This window comes from Accipiter gentilis, chromosome 14, assembly GCF_929443795.1.
Source record: "Accipiter gentilis chromosome 14, bAccGen1.1, whole genome shotgun sequence".
NCBI lineage: Eukaryota > Metazoa > Chordata > Aves > Accipitriformes > Accipitridae > Astur > Astur gentilis.
This window is the reverse complement of record NC_064893.1, coordinates 22,717,331-22,738,540: the sequence shown is the minus strand read 5'-3', so window position 1 is coordinate 22,738,540 and position 21,210 is coordinate 22,717,331. Positions and strand designations below refer to the sequence as shown.

General features: G+C 55.8%; 1 protein-coding gene across 4 annotated transcripts; it reads right to left on the bottom strand.

Annotated features, from left to right (window-relative positions):
- Positions 1-4,390: 4,390 nt before the first annotated feature.
- On the bottom strand, positions 4,391-20,614 carry KCNS1 (potassium voltage-gated channel modifier subfamily S member 1). Of its 4 annotated transcripts, none has more exons than XM_049817357.1 (3): positions 19,718-20,614; positions 13,230-14,222; positions 4,391-7,104 (listed from the first exon to the last, which is right to left on the bottom strand). In XM_049817357.1, the coding sequence occupies exons 2-3, from the start codon at positions 14,193-14,195 to the stop codon at positions 6,649-6,651; spliced, it is 1,422 nt and encodes a 473-aa protein (XP_049673314.1). In that variant the 5' UTR covers positions 14,196-14,222; positions 19,718-20,614; the 3' UTR covers positions 4,391-6,648. The 4 variants fall into 4 exon arrangements, with proteins under 4 accessions (XP_049673314.1, XP_049673315.1, XP_049673317.1 ...); XM_049817358.1 differs by lacking the exon at positions 19,718-20,614 and adding an exon at positions 19,112-19,214; XM_049817360.1 differs by lacking the exon at positions 19,718-20,614 and adding an exon at positions 17,764-17,989.
- Between the last annotated feature and the right edge of the window lie 596 nt (positions 20,615-21,210).

Genomic DNA, 21,210 nt, shown 5'->3' with positions numbered 1-21,210 from the left:
CGGAAAAAGATGTTGACAGTGAGTGGGTGCTGCCTTCCAACAGTGAACTGTTGGCTTCTACGTGGTTTCCCTGAGCAGTTACTAAATCTGTCCTGAAGGGATGACTAACCGAAGCAGAGATAGAATTCATTCAGGAGTCAGCTTTGGTTAGCAATCCTGGAAGAAACAAAATAGATCTGAGCTTTTAAATGTGAGGAAGGAGTGGGGAAATCAAAGGAAGGGAGACTGCGGGCATTTCTAGTAACTGGGAAAGCCTGGAGCTCTTTCATACTCTCAACAACGTTACCAGGATATTGTGGAGCCCCAGCGTGAAGGGAAGGTTGTACTCGCAGTGCAGCAGCAGCACTGCAGCCGTACCAGGGGAGTGTTCATGTGCACTCCATTCATGCTGGGAGCAGTGCACCTGCTGCACAAATATTAATTGCATATAACTAACAAAACCAACACTGACAAGTAGCCATGAGCTGGGACTGATGTTTAGCCAGGTTTTTCTCCCCTGTGGGGGGAAAAGTCAACTTCCCACAAAGCCCGTAGCACCAACAGTTTTTCTCCTCCTCCCATAATAATTATCAGTACTAAGGTACAGGTGTTGCTGTGCCAGTGTCCTTTATGCCCAGCTACTCTTCCCTACAGCCTCATTTTGTCCCATTTCCTCTTGTCCACAGGCCAAAAGTGTCTGAGCATGTGCTTTAGATAAATGCTTTGAGTGTTGGCTGACAGCCCTGACTTTTGAGAGTTGACAATTTTTCATTGCATTAATCACTCTGGCAAAATTTTAAAGAGTCAAACCAGGAAACGCCCATTAGGTCTTTTGAGACTGAAAGTGACTTAATTGCCCTTTTAATTTAAGAGTCCAGGAAGACAGCCAACTTGTTTAAAAACTTTAAAACAATTCAATTCCATCTTTGAAGCACAGTCTGTTTTGCTCCCCTTTAGGTTGTCACTATTCAAATCAATACAGCACTGGAAGCAGAGGGAGCCCAGAGTCCCTGAATCCCATCCCGAGTGGTCACAGCAGCAGAACAGCTTCTTGCAGACCTGCCTGTGCACGAGCAACCCATGGCTGAGCTGTAGGGTGGCCTTTCCTTAGCCCCGAGAGGCTCACAGGCTCTGGACCGTCACTTGTTGACCGCAGAGGGGATGATCTTGGGACAAAGTCACAGGGCAGTTTTCCCTGTCTGCTGCTCTCACCAGATTCAGGGTCAGGCTGTGAACATGCGTTGCTGGTGCTGTGCTTCCCTGCATGTCTGACCTGTGGTTTTCATTTCCTGAAATTGTGTGACCTGTCTAGGCATATTTGGTTAACTTAATTCCACAGCTTCAAGGCTATTAATTTAGCTGTCGCAAAGGGTTAGAACAAAAGCCTTGAGTTTATGTGTTTCCTATAACTAAGTTAATAGCTGTGGTTTGGATAAAGGCTGAAGTGAACCCATGAATATATGCAGACCTTAGGGCTTTCTTACTGCCAGGACAAAGTGTTTTAGCATAATTTTGTAAAGAAAAATTTGAATTACAGCACTGTTGCTCTTCACTGGTCTCCCTACATAGTTCAGCAAATACAGGAATTACAAGTAACACTGATTTAACAGGTACATAAGCAGTCAGCTCTGATTTTTGACTCTACTCTCCGCTGAGATCAGCAGGGCTGTAGAAGCCTATGAGCAGGAGACATCCCAGAAATGCTGCCAGTGAGGAGTCTTTCCTTCCTACAGATCAAGCCCTTCAAAATCTCCCAGTTTTCCAATAACCAGCTGAGTGCACAGACTATGCTCGGGGTGGTCACAGATCTGAAATTTGGCAAAGGAAAAGAAGTTTTAAACAAAAGTAATGAAATGCACTTTGTCTCTTTGAGCAGAGTGGTCTAATTCTCAGCTGCGTGAAATAGCTTGATAAGGTCACTCCTTAATCACCATTCCCTGGAGGCTTAAGAGTCACTCTCTCATCAATCATTTTGTGAGTGTGGAGAGCAGCTTTTCTAGAAATAACCTGATAAAGTGTTTAATTGATTTACCCACTGTACCAAATGAAAACACAGTCACTCTCAGGAAAACTGATTAGGGATTAGCAAAAGAACATGAATTTCCTACTTGCCTTAGAAATAGTAAGTCAGACCAGTCCTGGCAACCCATCACTGCACAGAAGTGTCTTGCTAATGCGAATGTGGGCTGTGATCACCCACTCCTCTGGTGCTGGGCACCTTCCTGCACCCAGTTCTTCCCTGCTCTGCAGAACTCAAGCTCTGCTAGATCTGCTTGCACAGCAGTGGGAGGATTTTCCTAGTGCAGTTACTCACAGCCATACAGATCCTAATGTCTTCACAGAGAGCAGGAGGCTAAAAAAAGAAAACGTCTTTCGTGGCTTTCCCAAACCCGAGCTTGGAGCTCTCACACACCAGCCCCGCTCTGGGGGCAGCTGCCCTTTGCAGCACAGCAGAGGGGCTCACGGGAGGTCCTGCCTTGCTTTTAACCCCCAAGTTAGGGGAGCTTTTGCCTTGGAAAGATTAGCAGCGTGTGGATTTTTATTTTTTTAAATGGAAAAACTCCCGAAGGAATAAAGATTAAACTATTTTTAACCCCTCCTATCACATCTAGCAGAGGAATGCACGTGATGCAGGGAGAGCAGCAGTACATCTTCCCCTCTCTAGCCAACCCCCTCATTTCAGAGCATCAGAGAGGCCACTTAGAGCATCAGGAGCTAGCTCAGCTTTTTATGCTGCCTTGAGGATAAAGCCTAAGCAGCATCAGAGCACAAACTACACCCCCTGAAACAGAGAGCCAGCTCCCAAAGAGCAGCCACCCCCTTAAAGTAGCCAGACACTGGTGGGATGTTTCCTCTGTGGAGAGAAAATTGGCACTGGGCTTGCTCAGCTTGGCTAGGGATGCTGCTCCTTGTGTGCTCAGCCTCTGCCTGGGGGCTTAAAACCCTCTGCAGGTGCAAAGGTATTTCCTTAAGCAGCCTGGTGCTGTGCGGTGGTATTCTCGGGGCTCTTCTAAATCTCCCAAGGGGCTACTGAACTTTTCAAAGCCTACAAGCAGTGTTGGCCAGAGGCAGCCTGTGATAATGTAGCTTAATTAGCAATAGCTCTGCTGGTGATCTCAGTCCCTATCATGGGCAGTTTGCTGGCTGGGCACTGGAAGCTGGTCTGAGCTTTGCCTTTGCAGCAAGGAAAGTGGTGGAGGCTGGATGTGATTAGGGCCACTAAAGCTGAGGGGATGTTCTCTGTGCCAGGAGATGGGATTTAAACACAGCTGTGGCATTCAAGCAGCTGCTGGCCTGCACAAGCTAGCCTGAATTCGTCTGGGTGGGCTTCAGCCCCCCTGGCTTTAATGTTTGGAGCTAATGAAAGCAGCAGGGATGAATGGGGGATGAACGCACCTGTGAGTCTGATGGACCAGCTCCTCTCGGGTGTCCAGAGCTGCAACGGGCTATATCCCTTCCTCATCCCGGGCACTGATCCGCTGCCCTTGCTAACAACCACAGCTGCAAGCAAAACAGCTGGGAAGCAGACAGGGAAGGTGCACACACATCCTCCAGCCTTCTGCTGGCAGAGGTGTGCCTAAAACATCATTTAACCAAGTCAAGCAATGAACACTTGCTACTTGAACTATATTTTCTTTTAAATTGAGTCTTTTCTACTTTTAGTCCAAAACATGACCCACGAGCCAGGGGTTAAAATTAGTTTCTTAAAACAAGAGTGGCTATTAGGGGGCATAACAGCCAGCTGCTGCTCCTTGGGTCCCAGCACTGGGTTTGCTCATGCTGGTGGCTCAGCTCTCGCGTCCCTTGGTATTGCTGATCACAGTGTGTGTGTTCCTGCAAATTTCTGCTCCTCCCCACAGGCTTCCCAGATTTCATGGATGTGTAACAAATGGAATGGAGGAACGAACCATGCTTGGATGAGGCAAGCTCTTTGCTTTGGGAATCATCCTGCATTTTTAATGTTAATTGCAATCCTTTCAACTCTCTCTGAAAGCTGCTTTGCACTTCCCTCCCTCCCAGCCACGATGCCTGGCTCCCTGTGCTGCTCTTCCCAGTGCCCGCTGGCTCCAACCCATTACCTCGCACCCCGGGGACGCCCCATTCATTGGACATCCAGGGAGATGGGTTATCCAAAATGCTCCAGCTAGGATGACACCAGTGGTCCAGGCACAAGGACTAGCTGTCACCCACCATCTGGGGCAGGGATGAGGTGGGAGCTGTCAGGGTGGGAGCCCCAGTGTGCTCTGAGATGGTGCTGGAGCTGGGTCATGGGGACCTGCAATCTCTCCGGGAGCAGCCTGGCTGCTCCTGCTCCCCGGGGGCTGCTTGCACCGACCCACTGACCCGGCCCCAGCTCAGCCGATGTGCTGCATGAGCACAGGCGTGCCGAGCTGCCACGAAACAGAAAGCCAGCCTCCAAAGTGGGTCACTTAGGTCTTTAATAAAATATACAGTATGCATCCCATGCATAGATAGAAAATTAATTTACATGCTCTTTTAATTATTTGCATAATGCTTTTTAATTGATACATGTAATTTAGTCTTCACATTTTAATACATTTTGCTACTGGAATATTTATGGGCAGAAGGGGAAACTCCTTCCTTATTTCAAGTAACAGCACAGCGGGAGCTGGTCAGAGCAGACAATGGAGCTCACCGGTCCCAGCTCGCAGTAAGAATGAGCGCAGAGCAGGCCACAAACTGTCGATACTGGAAGACTCGATGACGCCAGGAGCGTGAGCACCCTCCCGTCCCACACCACTGTTTCTTGGGGACCCCTCCCCGAGTCCCACTGGGGTTCAGAAAGGCTGGACCCGCACTGGCCTTGGCTTGTCTTTTCTTCCCCATGATCGGCAGACTGTTGCAGGCAGAGCCAGCACTGGCAACTGCGGCTGTGCCGAAAGCCAGCCAGGACAACTGGTGGCAAACATCACCAACCAGGTGCCCGAGGCCATCCTGCAGCCATCAACATATTTTTGAGCCAATTATGTGATTGCAGGGTGCACATTTCTCCTGATTGGAACAGGCGTTGCTGGGTGTATTCCTCTGTGCACAAAGGAGCTGCACGATTTCCAAACAGAGAACTGTGGGTCAAGGAAAAAACTCCATAGGGAATTAATGCTGTGCTGGGAGCAGACCTGAACGTGCTCAGCCGGGTGGGGGATCCGGGCGGGAAGGAGGTCCGGCGCTCCAGGAGGACCTCCCTGCCCGGCTGTGAGGTGTTTGGAGGCTGCAGTGATGAGGAACAGTGCAAGGTCCCCTCTGCCCCGGCTGTCCCGTGGACATGGGGGGTGCTGGGTGCTCCCTCCCTGCAGAGAGAAGGTGAGTGCATTGGTACCCTGGGAGCTCAGCTCCCTGCGGAGACAGAGGTGATGCCTAGGGCAGTGTGACTCCCCTCCTTACAGCACTCCTGCCCCTGCCTGGCCCCAAGGCAGGGAGGGACGAGGCAGTAGAACGAAACCAGGCTGGGGGGTTGTGGTGATGGGGACCAGGGTACGTGCCGAACACAGCTGGCTTTGGTCATCTCCACCCCATCGTGGGCTGCTGCAGCCCCTGGGCTCCCTGGCGGTTCTTCCCACAGTGGAAATCACGAGCATATGACAATGGCAAAGGCAGCTTCTCCGTGCCCAGGAGCATCCCCCCATGTCTGCTCCCTGACAGCCCTTTGCAGGGACTCGGCCTCCTCTCTGCCCCGAGGGCTGGGTGCCAGCAGCCACAGAGAGCAGCTGCTCCTCCAGAATAAATGCCCCACAGCATGGGAGCCCCATGGAGCAAAAAAAGCTTGGGGGGAAAGAGCCTCACCAGGGGTGGCCCCTCAGTTCCCCTCCGGCTGCTCCTGCCTTGGAGGACAGCATCCCTTTTGCCTGGTCATCCCCGGCTGGTGTTCCCCCTTCATGGACAGTGCTGCCGGCCGTGCCATGCTCCAGGCACAGTTCCAGATCCCTGGGGCTCCTGGCTGTGCCAGCGCAGGGAAGCAACTGAACCCCAACTGCAGTGGAAGCAAGGTGAGGTCCAGTCGATCCCACTGCAGGGGCTGGGGACAGTGAGGCTCACACTGAGCTGGACACCACCTCTCCTCCCATATGACTCATTTCTGACCCCCTTTACCCCATGGCCAGCGGGACAGCCGAGCCTTTTGAAGCTGTTTGCAGCTGGGGGTAGGACGAGGTTGGGGCTGGAGCTGATGCTGACCTGGCGCAGGACCTGCAAGGGCAGCCAGCCTGGGCGGGCGCTGCCTCACCCTCAAGCTATTTAACCTCACCCTGTATAACGCAAAACCTCGGGGCAGAGGAAAACCCCCTTCACACAGCCGGGGCAGTGCCTGATGAGGGGTCACCTGTATTTCTTTTTTTCTTGCTCCCTTTCTGGCAGGGGTACGTCCAGCCCCACATCCTCTGTTTGCAGCCATGGGGGAGCATGGCTGTCGCTGGCTGAGGGCTGAAACACATCCAGGCGGACCCGGCCACTGCATCCCGGGGCCTGGAAGCAGCCGGCACCCACTGGGCATCTCCTCCAAACCCTCCTGTCCTTCACCGGGGGTTTGACGCCAGGCGCGGTGCGAGACAGGGAGAGCCTGGCTCCTCCGCCATGTCCCGGTGCAACAGCCGTGCCGTGCTCACGGCGAGTGAGCGGGTCCCACGCGCGCCCCGGTGCCACGGCACAGTGGGGTCAGGGTGTGGGGTGGGCGCCGGGGGTCAGACCGCGGCGGTCGGGGCTGCCTCTGCCCAGGGAGGACTCGCTCAGAGCCTCTGAGTCTCGGTCGTGGCTGGACATGCTCTCCGCATCCTCGGGGTCTTTCTTCCCGCTGTTCCTCACGGCCGCCTCCAGCGCCTTCTGCTTGCGGTAAAAGTGGGAGAACTTGTTGAAGATGATGGTGATGGGCAGCGCCACAACCAGGATGCCCCCCAGGATGCAGCCCGAGGCAGCCAGCTTGCCCGCCACGGTGACGGGCACCACGTCGCCGTAGCCCACGGTGGTCATGCTGACCGTGCCCCACCACCAGCACGCTGGGATGGTGTCAAAGCCGACGTCTTCCTCCTTCTCGGCAGTGTAGGCCACGCCAGAGAAGACGGAGACCCCCACGGCCAGGTAGAGCAGCAGGATCCCCACCTCCCGGTAGCTGTGCTGGAAGGCAAAGCAGAGTGGAGGTCAGTGGGGGCCAGTGCACCCATCATGGCCAGGACCCTGGCACCCTGCAGCGCAAATACAGCCCTGCGTGCAGACTCCTTGCATGCCTCCGTCGGGGATCTCGATGCCTCCATCCATCTCTGCCTCGGGATGTCCCGCTGCAGGGCCGGGCTGGGATGGGTCGGGGGGTGCATGGGTGACCCACACCTGGAGCGAGTGGGGCAGCCGCGAAATCAGCCCTGGCACCCACAGCCACCCCTCTGCTCTCCACCAGGCTGCGAGGAGGAGGCAGTGCCAGGAGGGAAGGGGGAACCTGTGTTTCCCAGCCAGGGTCCCCAGGCAGAGGCTACTCCCCTGCCTCCAGCACTCACTCCGACCTGATCTCGGGTAATAATATTTAGCCACATTTTCCTTTTATCTTGGCAGGTCCCAGAAACCACCTCTGCAGAAACCCAGGCAGCCTCTAAGTGAAGCGACTTGTGTTTTCCTGAAATGCTGGCGCTGTGCTCACAGGGAGGACGTGCGCCTCTGCTGCAGGCTCAGCTCTAGCTCTTCAGCCCTGGGCTCCCCGGCTGCCAGGGACCCCACAATCGGAGCCCCAGGGACTCACCTGCTCCCTCCTATACTCCAACACCATCTACAGTCCCAGGGTCCATTTAACCCTTCGTTACACGCCTGGGTAGGAGGGATCAGGGTAGCAGAGTCCAGCAGGCTTTTGCTCTTACGTGCTGGGGAGGGATATTGCACTCAGGGGACGCAGTTCTAGGGGAGGCAGAAACTACCCCCTGCCCTAGTTTCTGTCCCCTGTGGTTCCATTCCTGGGGACACTTCAACCTTGGGGTTCTAGATGACTTTAACCTGTGTTTGAGCTGGCTATAGGACACCAACAATCCCAGAGTAACATAAGGCAGTCCCTGGCTGGGCTCGCTGCAGCACGGCTGCTGCTGCTCTGTTGCTCAGCCGGGCTGGGCAGAAGCTCTGATGGCCCTGCAGCTCGCTGCAGCGGGGTCAGCCTCCCATCCCTCTCCCAGCACCCATGGGTGCAGGCACCAGATGGGGGGGGGGGAGGCTGTCTTTGCACTGCCTTGTTGCGGAAAGAAACCGAGGTGGAGGCAGCCAGCGCTCCCGCTTTGTTCCAGACACCAAATGAAATGAGATTTCACGGCTACTAGAGGCAAAACTGGCTGATGTGACTCGGGAGGCACCAGCCTGGCAGTAAGTTTCTCCTGGCTCAGCACCGCAGCCCCAGGGCTGGGTGACAGGTTGGGGGCTGGCCACTGGCACCTGCACAGCACCCAGTGAGCCCCGGCGAGGGGTCTGCAGGACGGCCTGAGGGCAGAGGGGTTTGTTCCAGGGGGAGAATTCTTGCAGAAACTACTGTTTCTGAGAGAATTACATTTCCCTTCCAAGTTTTGCTGCTTCTGCATGGGAGACTCAGAGTGAACCTCTGAGCTGACATGAATCCCAGCAGCCCTGCTCATCAGGTCAATCCAGGGATCCATCTAACACCAGTGCGGGCTGGTCCCAGCACCCACCCCCATAGGGTGACGCATGCCCCAGCTCGCCAAGCCCCACACTGAGGGGTCTGGGAGCCCTGGTAGGAATGGAGCCATAGGACACCCAGCCTCCCAGTTGGGTGCATGGGACCCGGGGGTACAGACTGACGGCAGAGGTGTGCAACACTCCTTGAAGAAACCGTCATGTCTCTGGTTTCAAACTAAAACATTTGTGTTGCAATCTTTCTTTGGATATTCTTAATTTTTTATCAAAATATAAACCTGTACCAAAATCCTGGGGTGGGAAAAGGCAGTGGGCGGTTAGGGGACGAGGCAGCAAGTGACACGGGGAAGGGGACTGCCAGAGGACAAGCTGGGACCAGGCAAACTGCCATGGGCCAGCACTGGGCCAAATCCAGCACCCAGCTCCTGCCCCTGCCCCATGGCTGGCGAGGTGCAAGCCGAGAGCCCTGCAGGCAGCAGGGACGGGGACCCCCGGCACAGCCTGCTCTTAAAGCCCTGCAGACCAGGAGGGGACTCCAGAGCTCCCGTTTTCTGGCAGGGCCAGGCTAACCACCCACCAGTGCCAAAACCACCGCCATCCTCACAGCTTGGCTAGTCCACTAGCTTTTTGTCACAAGTGAATTTCTTGGATGTTTCTGCTCACGGATCTGCCAGCTTGCTCTTCATCTTTTGGGGAAAGGAAAACAGAGCTCTGATCGTGGGGGTTTTTTCCTAGTCTCCTAATAGGCAGAGAATGCCTTATTGGAGACTACATAATGACTAAACGAAACAACATTTGAGCAAAGCAAACAGCAGAAGACGTGGGAAAAGAGCTTCCACCATCAAGACGAGACACAAAGGAGGTGGATTCGCTGCAGGGAGCGAGAAGGCTTTGCTTAGACTGCTGGCAAAAGCTGCTCAGCTAATGCCAGTAATACCGAGGGGAAATAATCTCCTCCGCCGTCGCCTGTGGCTGTAAATGCCCTATAGCAGCTCCGAGGGGGCTCCTTGAGAAGGACAAACATCTCAAAGCCACTGAGTTTCAAAGATGTATCACTTGGCCATGAAAGACTCGCTCCTGGCCGGAGCTTAACTGTATGTCTGTACGTCCCAGCTGGGAAGCAGCAGAGCCGAATAACCTTATACATTTTTAAAGAGTATCAGTTATGGCCCTGGCATGTGTTGGAGGGCGAAGGCAAGGGGGAAGTCAGGCAGCTCGGTAACTCCCACTGCTTTAATTTACAAGCAGGGTCAGGGCTTGCAGCACAGGCGAGGCTCCAGGAATCTCTCAGCTGATCCTCAGGCACTGGCTGCCACCTATTTGCAGCCATTTATCTCCAAAATGTGTGGTTCACTCATTGATCCAGGGGCAGGCAGCCGCAGCTGGGGTTTGGGTGGGATGCAGGCTTAGCAAGCAGCCAGCCTTGGAGAAGGCGATGCTGGGTAATAAAAGGCTCCAGCAACACAGCCACCCCAACAGCAATCTCTTTGGGTTCCTGCCCTAGCAGGAGGTCCGTCTGCCCTTGGGACAGCCATGGGCCATGCGTGGGCTCCCTCCCTCAATCGAATGTGCATTTTCCTCCAGTACAGCAGAAAAAAATGAAATGGAAGAACCTGGTTTGAGCCTGGCCAAAGATACCAGCATGGGGACCAAGCACACAGATAGCCTGCAGTAGCAACAGCAGGGTGATGCATCTGCTGTCTGGGGACGTGGCAGCTCTGGCTTTTCCAATCTATTTGTGTATTTAGGCCCCTAAGGGGACAGACAGCAACTCCTGTACATCCCTGCAGATGCCTAAATTATTCAGTGCCTAACACCTATTGACTGCTAGTGGGATACAGGCACCAAACCCACACCCGGGGAAGCTGCAGTAATGGCCATGGATGTCGTGCACGGCAGGGAGGAAGAGCAGAGATGTGTGGGAAGCCTTTCCTCAATTTAAATAGGACCTGGATCAAGCCCCATGCAATCTGAAGAGCATTCAGAGTTTATGATGCACAAATGGCAGAAATCCTTCTGCTAGCACTTTCATGGCAGGGGAACAATTACTCAGCTTGCCAGACCCATCGCACCCGCTTCCTGGCTGTTAACAGCCTTTACTCCTCTGCTGCTGCTTTATGCTCTTGCAATAGGAAGTAAATTATGATTAACAAGACGTTGTAATTTATGTGCCCAGTAAATCACAACGCCAAGCTGCTGCGTCAGATTTGTGTCTTCGCTCATCCCCATCTACAGCTGGCTCCGGAGTCCCCGGGAAGCGGCACTTTGCTGCACGTCACTCAGTGAATCAGTGGCTCAGCAGAGACTGGAGCCGGGACACTGCCAGCTCCCCGGATCTCATCTGCTGCTTAATAACATGCAGATGATCCCATCAGTCCCTGCTCTGCTGCAATGTGTTGTTCATGCTTAAATGGAGCACAGAAAGGGTTCAGGGAGCCCTTCCCACATGTACTGTTTTATCTAAATTTTGCAAGCAGTGTTACATGGGTCTGTCACTTGCTAATTGCTCTTTCAAGGTGAGTGTTCAGAAGTAAGTATGATGCAGGTAGGACTTCAGGCATCTTCATTTCAAGGAATCCTCCGTGGACCCTGTTTTCAGCAGGCTTTGAGGATGCCAGGAATTTCCCCACACACACACTTACTCTGATCATCTGTGGGCTTTGCAGGATTACTGCTGGGCTGGGCTGGCCCTGCTTCACAGCAGAAGTTGGCAGAAGACCTTTCCTGCCACCCATCCTCATCCCCAGCCACAGTTAAGGGTTGCTTTTCTCCATGGCTCACCCACGGGAATGGGTCCAACCCTGGCAGGCGAGTCCTGCTGACACCAGGACACCCCATGCCAGCCCTGCCATTGCTGTAGCAGCGAGAATTGAGGTGTCCCCAGCCTCAGCTGTGCCCACTTCATCCCTGCGATGGCCCTTCAGTGGGAGCAGCACCAGGAGCTGTGGGTCTGGCCCCTGCCAAGCACTGAGTGTGAGGAGAGCATCGCTTTGGATGAATTTCAAGCTCTGTTATGAAGATTGCTTTGTTGGTCATGTTTGACACACCATTTGTTTGAAGGCGGAAAAAGCACAGGGATATTTGCATGAACAGTGCTTGAAAAACCAGTCTTCTGGATTGAACGTGCGACCAGAGGCAGTCCCATGAGGAGAGGACACATTTGCCCTGGTGACCTCCTCCCCATGCCCAGCACGATCCCTGCGTGTGGTGGGACATGAGGCACATGTGTTGCTCTGCATCTTAGCTGGCTCGAGGATCAGCTTTAGGATTTCTCTTGATGTGGTCGCCAAGAATCAGAGACAAAGGCTGAGTTTAATTGGCCTCTGCAGGAAGCTGGATTTTCTGCATAAGCGCAGGAGGTGAGGGGATAGTTTCACCTTCCCCAGATTCAGGCACATGGCCCTCAGCACGAGGGGGACGGAGGAGGGAGGGATGGTGGGGGAGAGCAGAGAGCGTGCAGGGTACCGTGGCTGGTCTGTGCTGCACAACTGAGCTGCAGCGATGGAGGTCTGGGCTGCAGCACTAGGCTGGTGAGGATTTCATGATAACTTCATGCTTTGACCTGTGTCACAGCTGCTCTTGGTCTGTCTAAGGAGGCTGGGGGTGCTGTGGAGGGGGTCTGGAGAAACACAGCCTTGGGGCACGCCATGGAGGATGAAGACCTCCTCTTACCAAACCTGCAGGGGTGCGACCTCTTGGCATGCCTGGACCCTGGTCCGTCACTGTCTCAGCATCTCTTCATCCAGCTCTTCCGCCAGAGGACCACATGGTCCTGGGGCCAGCTTCCCCCAGCCTTGCATGCTGTGCTTTCCCCAAGCTTTTCCAGCAGGCTGAGAGGCAGCTGCTGGTAGCGCAGGCTCTGCTGGGGACATGCACCCTGCCTTGGGCTGGTTGTCCCAGGCCCTGCAGCTAACCACCCTTTGCTTTTCTGTTGCTGCTCTGTGCCCCCCATGGTTAATCATATGCCAGTCCCAACCTCATCATACCCTGGAGCACCCAAGCGTCAGCTCAGCTGCACCAGGATCTCTACGTCTCCCTAGATGGACAGACACCGAGGGTTGGACGATGGCTCCTGACCAGCTGGCAGCATGCCCTTAGGAGGTTCCCCCTTCTCCCAGACTGGGGACAGAAGCAGCTCCAAGCCACACACGCTGGTGCTGGCATACCCAGCAGCTGCTGGCTGGCTGGATCCCTGCTCAGCAGGGTGCTCACAGCCCAGCTAGGCACTGACCCACTTCTGGTGGAATATCACTATCCACCCATGTGTGACTGAGCCCATGCCAACACTGTGCAACTGGGCTTGCACACCATGGTGGGAAGGGAATGGCTAAGGCCCTGGAAGCACCAGTTCTGCATGAAGCAAAGTCTGCAAGCAATGGGGTGAATCGCTGTTTGCTCTGGGTGGGTGTACAAAGAGGACTCAGGCAGTGCTCCTCACGCTTGGTTGCTTTAGCAAACACACAAGCCAACAGCCCAGCCCACCACCCCAAGCAAGCTTGCCAGACACCACCCAGAGCTGGTAGCTCACTGGGAATGGGAATGTCCACATTCCACAGCTGTACCAGAGGTCTCCTTCTTAACCAGACGCTAAAAGTAGATAAGGAGATAGAGAGCCAGTTTACCTTTAAGGTGGCCCCCAGCGACCTCAGGCCGGTGGAGTGCCGAGCCAGCTTCAGCACCCGGAATATCCTCATGAGCCGAAACACCTGCACAACCTTGCCCAGGTTGCCCAGCTCCGAGTCACTGCCCATGGTCACGTCCACCAAGAGGGTGAAGTAGAAGGGCAACACCGAGACAATGTCGATCAGGTTCAGTGGGTGCTTGAAGAACTTCCTGGGGTTGGGGGAGAGCAGGAGGCGGGAAGTCACTTCAAAGGTGAACCAGGAGATGCAGAAATACTCCAGCTTGTGCAGGACGGGTTCATCGAGCACGTTGCCATTCTCATCCACCTCCTGGTACTCAGGCATGCTGTGGATACACATGGTGGCTATGGAAACGAGCACCACACTGATGGACACGAAGCTGAAGAGTTTGCTGGGGATGGAGTAGCCGGGGTTCTCCATGGTGAGCCAGAGGCGTTTGCGCATGTTGCCGCAGCGCAGCGTGCTGTAGCGCAGCAGGTCATGGTTGATGTCAGAGATCTCATCGGGGGATGTGTCCACGCTGCTGACCTCGCTCTCCTCGTCCCAGTTGTGGTGCCGGCTCTCCAGCTTGCGCTCGTGGTAGCGGTAGCTGCAGCAGGAGTCCAGGAAGAACTCGTTGATGCCCCAGTACTCGATCTCCTGGCAGAAGGAGAAGACGCACAGCTCCTCCATGACGTGCAGCTTCCCCGTCTGGTAGAAGTGGAGCACGTAGAGGAAGAAGCCGGGGTTTCGGTCAAAGTAGAACTCCCTGGCGCTCACATCGTAGTCATCGCAGAGCTGCAGGATGGACTCCTCTGAGTCGCAGGAGAGCAGGCGTCCCAGGCGGGTGTCGGGGAACTTGGAGAGGGCACTGGAGCTGAGCCGCCTTCTCAGACCCCCCACGTTGATGTTGATAACGTCCTCCTCAAAACTGGGACCCCAGTAATTTAAGGTCTTGTTGACCATGATCAGCAGAGCGGGAGCTGGTTCCACCTGCGGGTGAGACACAGCGGAGCTGGAGGGCACACAGGGCTCCCCCCAGTCCATCCAGGAGCTCCTGGGCAAGGGGGGCCAGAAGCACCCTAGGGACTGAGGAGGGATGTTTGCATTTTGAAAAACGAGGAGCAGGGAGGGGGGAGGGGAGAGAAACTGCTTTAGGCAGTTGTACTTCTGTGGTATGGAAGGAAAAAAAAAAAGCCGATGATTTTTCCAGGTGAAACTTTTCCTTGCTTTTTTTTTTTTTTTACCTCTTAAAGTTTCTCCCTTTGCTGATCACTAATGGCCAAAGGAATGCAGTTTACTGCACCTCCAGCACCTCATCCATGGGGCTTTCCTCTGTTCAAACAGGTAATTAGTCACTGAAGAGAGGATTTATCCCCCAAAGAGCCTCCCCCGTGGAAAAAAAGATCTCGTCAATTCACCACCGCAGTGATTCTGCCAGAGCTTTGTAGCCCAACTACCTATGTTGCTAATTAGACCTGGTCAAAAAGTCCTTAGATGGTGCAGTCTTCCCAGCAGCAAAGGCAGTTTTGCCAAAATCAGAGTGTTTTCACAGAAAGTGTCAGTTTTAGGGAGAATTTCAGTGAAGTAAGTGTCAAAACAATTCATCTGCCTGCTTTGTTTCCTCTTGTGTGTTCTGTCATGTAAAATATCATTTTTATAATGTTGAAACATAACAAAAACATGATTCAGAATCACTGATGACTCTGAATTAAAACCCTGTACATTGGCAGGGAAATAAAACCCAAAGTTTTGATTTCTATTGTGTTTCGGGATTCTTAAAAGTTTCAGGGAGCTGGGCTTTTCCATCCAGCAGAAATTCCATTTTCTAATGAGCAGCAGTTAAAGCATCTAACAAAGAGAAGCATTCCCACACCTTCAAACACATTTACCCGTCTTGACCAGAAGCTCAGAATAAAAAGGCAAATAAAAAGGTTTGTGATCTTCTTGTGTCACCCTGAAATCAGACTTGTCCACCTACCTTATTAATCAAAACGTCTGGGGACGTGCAGAGCAGCCCTGTACCCACGCAGTCTCCCCGCTCCTGGCACGGGGGTGTTGGGTGTCCTCAGAACGGACACTGCATTTGCTCTCTTGGTTGAGAAATTACATTTTTCCTCAGGCATCAGCTACTATGGAAAAATCCCACTATTAGGCATGACTTGCTCCTGAGCTCTGCTCATGCTTCCAGGGTCACCGCTGGTACTGACATGACTTCTGCAGCCACTGATGCTTTTGCTGCAGTGGTCACTGAGACATTTGTGACCTCCAGACTGGCCTGTCTCCCATCCCAAAGGCTTCCCTCCCTGGTTTTAATCAGCCAGCTGCTTATTAGAAAAATCTCTCACCTTCTCTGTCCTGTGTCACGCACTGAAGTTTTCAAACTTCTAGCTGACACAGGGACAGAGGCCACAGACAGGCAGCAGGAGCCGAGGGAGAAGACTGCAGCAGCCCCCACGATGATGCCGAGGTGCCACCAGACCCCACACAGGACAGTCCAGTCCGACAGCAGCCACCGAGGACCAAGGCCAGGTCAGTGACACGAAGTGGGTTCCCCTCAGCCCAGAGGAATCCCAGTTCCCCTGCGGACCCCGTTGCATCCCAGCCCTGTGTTGCTCATCTGACATTTCCTGGGGCTTATGGGGCAAACACTAAAGCAGGGGCAGGGCTCTGCATGTTTTCCAGTGTCTGAGAAACGCAGCGTAAAAGGTTTGGCAGACTGGGAGGGACCTGGGGGACATTTTTCACATCTAAATCTGGAGGTCAGAGCAGAGCCAGAGAGGAACAGGTACCAGGCTAATGGTTAGAAATAAACCCCAGAGGTACTTTTTTAAGCTAAGCAGGGCTGTGGGTGCAGCAAATGCTAGATTTGTGCGAAATAGTCTGGCAAAGGCATCTGCTAACTCCACTGCATCTCCGAGCCAGGGCTCCTTAAAGACACAGGCTTTGCACCACAAAGCCAGCGCTTCCCATGACACCGCGTCTGGAGGAGGCAACCGGCTTGTAATAAAGCCTCAGAGCTTAATGGACTCATTGTCTTGCCTTTCAAAGGCGAGGAAAAAAGAGAGACTTTTTTAATGCTTAAGACAAAAGCAAGGGAGAAAAAGGGGTGTAAACAGTCCTTTTCAGGGATAAATCGGAATTTCTGTGACAGATTAGCTTTTCCAGGCAAGACATCACACAGCCCATCTGTGGGGTGGGGATGACTAATCCAGGTTCCTTCCAGAAGGATGCTCATGCATTCAGGCTACAAACACACACACAGGGGCCGTGGGGGTGGGTCTGTGGGATCCAGTTTAGCCCACACCCGTCCTCAGCCTCTCTCCACACCCTCCCTATACAGCAGCTACTCCAGGAGACTAAGCCAAATGTCTCCGAAATCAAAGGCAAGGTGGTTTGGGGGCTGCTCGGGGGCACGGGGCAGTCCGGCTGGCTACCGGGGGCTGGACTAGGACGGCAGGACAAGCCTAAAGAGATGCTCCAGCTCAGCAGGACCATCCCCAGCACACGGCTGTGCTGTGCAGCTGCGGAGACGTGCCAAACCCTGAGGGTCAGGAGGCAGCCAGCTCCCACCTCTCTCCCAGCTCAAAAAAAAAAAAAAAAAAAAAAAAAAAAGTGGGTGTCAGGACCCTGTAAGCCTTTGTACCCCAGGGAAATCCCTCCCTCCCTCTCTCTCCGTCCCTCCCGTGCAGGAAGCAGAGTGAGGAGAAGGGTCGCGAACTGTCTGAGATGCTCCTTTCTGATGTTCGCTTCTGAATAGAGCAAATTATTTCTGCCCACATACAGCTTTCATCTAGGAACCTAAAGCAGCAATTAATAGTTTTATAACTCTTTTGCCTACTCGTTTCATGACTAGCTAAGCTCAGCTTTAGAACAAAACTGAGATTTGAACTAAGACCTTGCCTGATCTCCCCTGTTGGATCATCAAAGCATGCGCCCATCTCGCATTTGCAGGAGGGGTATCTGCTGGGAAACAGAAGCTTACTTTGGTAAGGTTGGGTGGGTTTTTGTTTTAAAGCACAAAGGACAGAGAATACAAATGTGCCTGTCTCGACTAATGTGAATTTGCAAAATTTCTATAAATGATTGGTAAAATAGAACAGATAAAGCCAGTCTCTTTCTGATAAATTTTGAAATATATTGTAAGCTATTTAAAAAGACAACCATCAGAATTACACAAGCCCCGTGTGAGCTGGGTGTTGGGTGTTCAAATGAGAATGTATCTTGTGGAGACAAAAATCTCTGATATATATGCATTCATGACAATAAAAAATATAAAACCAGATCAAGCATATCTGTAAGATATGCTAGAAGAGTTTCCCTTGACAACGTATTTTTTTCTTAAGGGCTTTCAAATGGAAGTTATGTATATTTATTCTAACTGGCAGAGGGGACCCAAGGGAGTGGGAAGGAAGATGCCAACAGACATTCAAGTGAGGATGCAGCAAGTGCAGGGAGTATTGCACACTGGGGCTTTTCCAAGCAGGTACAATGGATTTAGATTAACAGTCCAAATAAAAAGCCCTGTACTTACAGCTCAGTGAGGCTTCCCAGCTGGGAGTTGTGTGGCTTGTCTCAAAGGAGCCATTAGAAATGCGTAGAGGAGGAAACACTTATCCTTTGCCTGTAGCCCAGTCCTAAATGCCCTGTCACCCAGGGCTTGCGACCCTGCACGTCCCAGGTGTGCAGGGCTGATGGCTGCACACCGCTGGAGAAGTCCTGCGTGGGATGCCCATGGGGCTGCGGCAGGGCTTGGGCTCCCCTGCTGGGTACCTGAGGTGGGGGGAGTGGGGCTGGCTGACCCCCCAGCTCCTGCAGGATTGTGTCCACATCAGCCACGCACTAGGGAAGGACTGGGGAGACGCCTGCTTTCTGGGCATCCAAAAGCGCCCCTGCAGAGCCCCGTCCCCATCGCCGACCGTCCCTGTACCCATCGGCCTGAAGATGCTCAGGCCCAAGGCCTTCCTTTGGCCGGGGGGGGGGGGGGGGGGTGTTCCCAGGCAGGCAGGGGGGGGCACGGAAGGGGGATTCCCACCGCTAGCTGCTCCCTGCAAGGCAGAGCATTAGCTGCTGCTGTACGCCGAGAGGCCACCAAAATGCCGAGGGCTGGGGATGCGGACGTCTCCCTGCTCGCTTCGGGGTGCAGGAGGGGGCGATTCCCAACAGCTCGGCTTTCCACTGCGGGCGGGCAGCCCAGCGCCCGCTGCAGATGATGCCCTGCCCTGTGCCAGCCGCCGCTCCCAGGTCCCACGCGGTGGGCGCACAGCTCTCCGGAGGGGACCCCCGCGCCCTGCCCTGCTCCCCGGGGAGGAGGACGCCCAGCCCCCGCGGGGGGAAGGCTCCCGGGAGAGGGACTCTCCTACACGCGCCTGTAGAGGGACCGGGAGGGGTATCCCCGGGCTCCGGGTCCCAGCAGCATCGCGGGAAGCGGGTGCTGGCACGGCGGCTCCCTGCTCATCCTGGGATGTCGGTGTCTCGCTTCCCCGCTCGTCCCGGTGTGCCGCTGCCACCGTCCCCGCTCACCCCCGCATGCCGCCGCTCCGGCTGCCCTCTCACCCCGGGATGCCGGTGCCCCGGGTGCCTGCCGCGCCCCAAGGGGCCGATCCCTGCAATGCCCGGGGACGCCGGTACCCCGGGTTCCCGGCGCCCCGCTCCCCGCTCTTCCCTGGGTTGCCGATCTCACGGTCCTCACCGCGCCCCGGGACGCCGCTGCCCCGGCTCCCCACCCCGCCCCGGGGACGCCGCTGCCCGCAGCACCCCGGGACGCCGCTGCCCGCAGCCCCCGCCCCGCCCCGCCCCGGGAGGCCGGTGCCCCGGGTCCCCGCGGTGCCGGTGCCTGCCGCACCCCGGGTGCCGGAGCCCGGCCCCGCGCCGCCGCTCACCTGCCTCGGCGCCGCCCCCGCCGCAGCGTGCGCGCCCGGCGCGGAGCCGCGGAGCCCTGCGGGGCCGGCGGCGGCAGAAGCTCCGCGGGGCCGGAGGAGGCGTGCGGGGTGCGGGGGGGGGGGGGGGATCCCGCCCGCCGCCGCCGCCGCCGCCGCCGCCCCTCCCGGGGGTGCCGCCCTCCGGCCCGCCCGCCCGGAGCCGCGGGGTGGGAGCGGGGAGGCGAGGCCGGTCCGCGGTTCCCGGTCCCCGGCTGCCTCCGCCGCGGGCTCCTCGGCGGCACGATGGGGCCGGTGTCGTCGTCCGTCCCCCCCCCGCCTCGTCCTCCGGGGCGGCTCCCGAGCTCTGTGCAGGGGAGAGGGCTGGGGATGCCCGGGGGTGGGGGGAGCCCAACCCGTTCCCCGGGGAAGCCGACCGGGACCGCAAGACGGGGGGGGGGGACACACACACCCGATTTTGGCAAAACCGGGCGGGCGCGGCTCCGGTGCGAGGCAGGCGGTTTCCCCCGCGAAGGCAGCGCTGCGGCGGCCGTGCGGGGCCGAGCCGGCGGCCGGCGGCGGGACGGGGAACCTGGGCCGGGCGTGGGTACCCCTGCCCCGTCGCCTTACCTGCTGGAAGCACCCTTAGCAGCCGGGAGAGCCTGCGGGACGGCTGGTGGGAGCCGCGGTGGGGGTACGGGCTTCACCCAGCCCCGGCCTACCCCAGCTCTTTGCAATGCTGCCCAAGTGGCGAGTGCTGCCCTCGGGGGGGGCTGAGCCCCCAGAGCTGCGTGGAGTGCGGCGTGCTGTCCCGTGCCGTGGGCGTTCAGGCCGAGCGGGGCCCCGCCAGCGGTGCCGACTTGCGCCGAGCAGACGATGCGCCTGGGCCCTCGCAGTCGCCCTCCATGCGATCCAGCCGCATCTTCCTTCTCGGGACGGGGGGTGCGTAGGGCACTGGGGCAGCCCCCCAGGGAAGAGCCCCCCTGGCTCGCTGAGCTCCCCGTTGTCTCTTTAAAGGCTCATTGGGAGGTGGGTGAAGGCAGCGAGTCCCAGGCATGGCACACGCTGGATTTCAGGTCAGCGAGCTGCCACTGCCACCCAGGGCCATCCCCTCATGGCCCGGGGACCGCTGGAAGCACACCAACTCCCCCAGAAGTCAGCTGCTGGAGCAGAGAGACAGGAAAGAGTGGATGGGAGACCTTCCCGGGGTGACGGCCGGGACTGCATGTCCTTGCAGCGATGGCTCATTGCTCCGGCAGCCAGCACAGAGCTGCTGTGTCAGACGGGCAGCTCGCACGGGGCGAGAATTCACACCACCCTCCGCATCGGATCCATCGGCTTGCTGATCTCAGCCCGGGGGGATGGAGCCTGCGGGCACTCACCCTTCTCCGGGCTTGCACGTGGCCGGCTGAGAGCTCTTTTTGGTGGCAAGCATCCTTCCTCCTGCCCGCACGCCCACCTCCCACAGCCGCGTGTGCTGCCAGCCCCATCCCTGCGCCAGGCAGCGCTTGCCGCTGCGGGGCCATCAGTGTGTTTCCATGTGTGTGATGTGTCAGACTGTGTGTGCCGTGTGCTTGTTTACATGGGATAGAGGCAGCGGAGGAAGGGGGAAGGGATGACTTTGAGGGAGGCCTCAGAAATGAAAAAAAAAAAAAAGAGGAGAGCAAAAAAAACCAGCTGAGGGAAATTCCTCTGTTCTGTGATATGAAGCAAAAAGCATTTATTTTTATGGCAATTAGGGATGGCTGAGCATCCCTGGAAGCTGCAAGATAAACATGCCCAGCTTTGTCTGCTCTGGGCACTTGCAAGCCCAGCTTGCAGCGGGTGCTGAGCCCCAGCGGGGTACAGCCCACAGGGTAGGAGGAGGGCTGGCTCCCACGTGGGTTTTTCTCCACCTGTCACTGACATACGGTGATCAGGGTGAATTTTCTTTTCCCTTCTGAAAATATTTCTCAGCCGGTCATTTTTCAGGGAAGGAGCCATGCCTCATGCTGCAAGGGCACCCACTTTGTCTCTGCACCAGAGCTGCATTTATGCACTGCCACAGACCTGAGCCCCGTCCCCAACAAAAAACAGCTCTCCTAGCACCAGGAGGTTTGCTGAGTGTTCCCTGAGCTGTGCAG

What these genes read in the sequence shown, in the direction of transcription:
- KCNS1 (XM_049817357.1), bottom strand. Translation starts at nt 14,195, where the DNA reads ATGGTCAACAAGACCTTAAATTACTGGGGTCCCAGTTTTGAGGAGGAC. An exon ending in CGCTGGGGGCCACCTTAAAG is followed by an intron (nt 7,105 to 13,229) that starts GTAAACTGGCTC and finishes TTTGCCTTCCAG; the next exon opens with CACAGCTACCGGGAGGTGGG.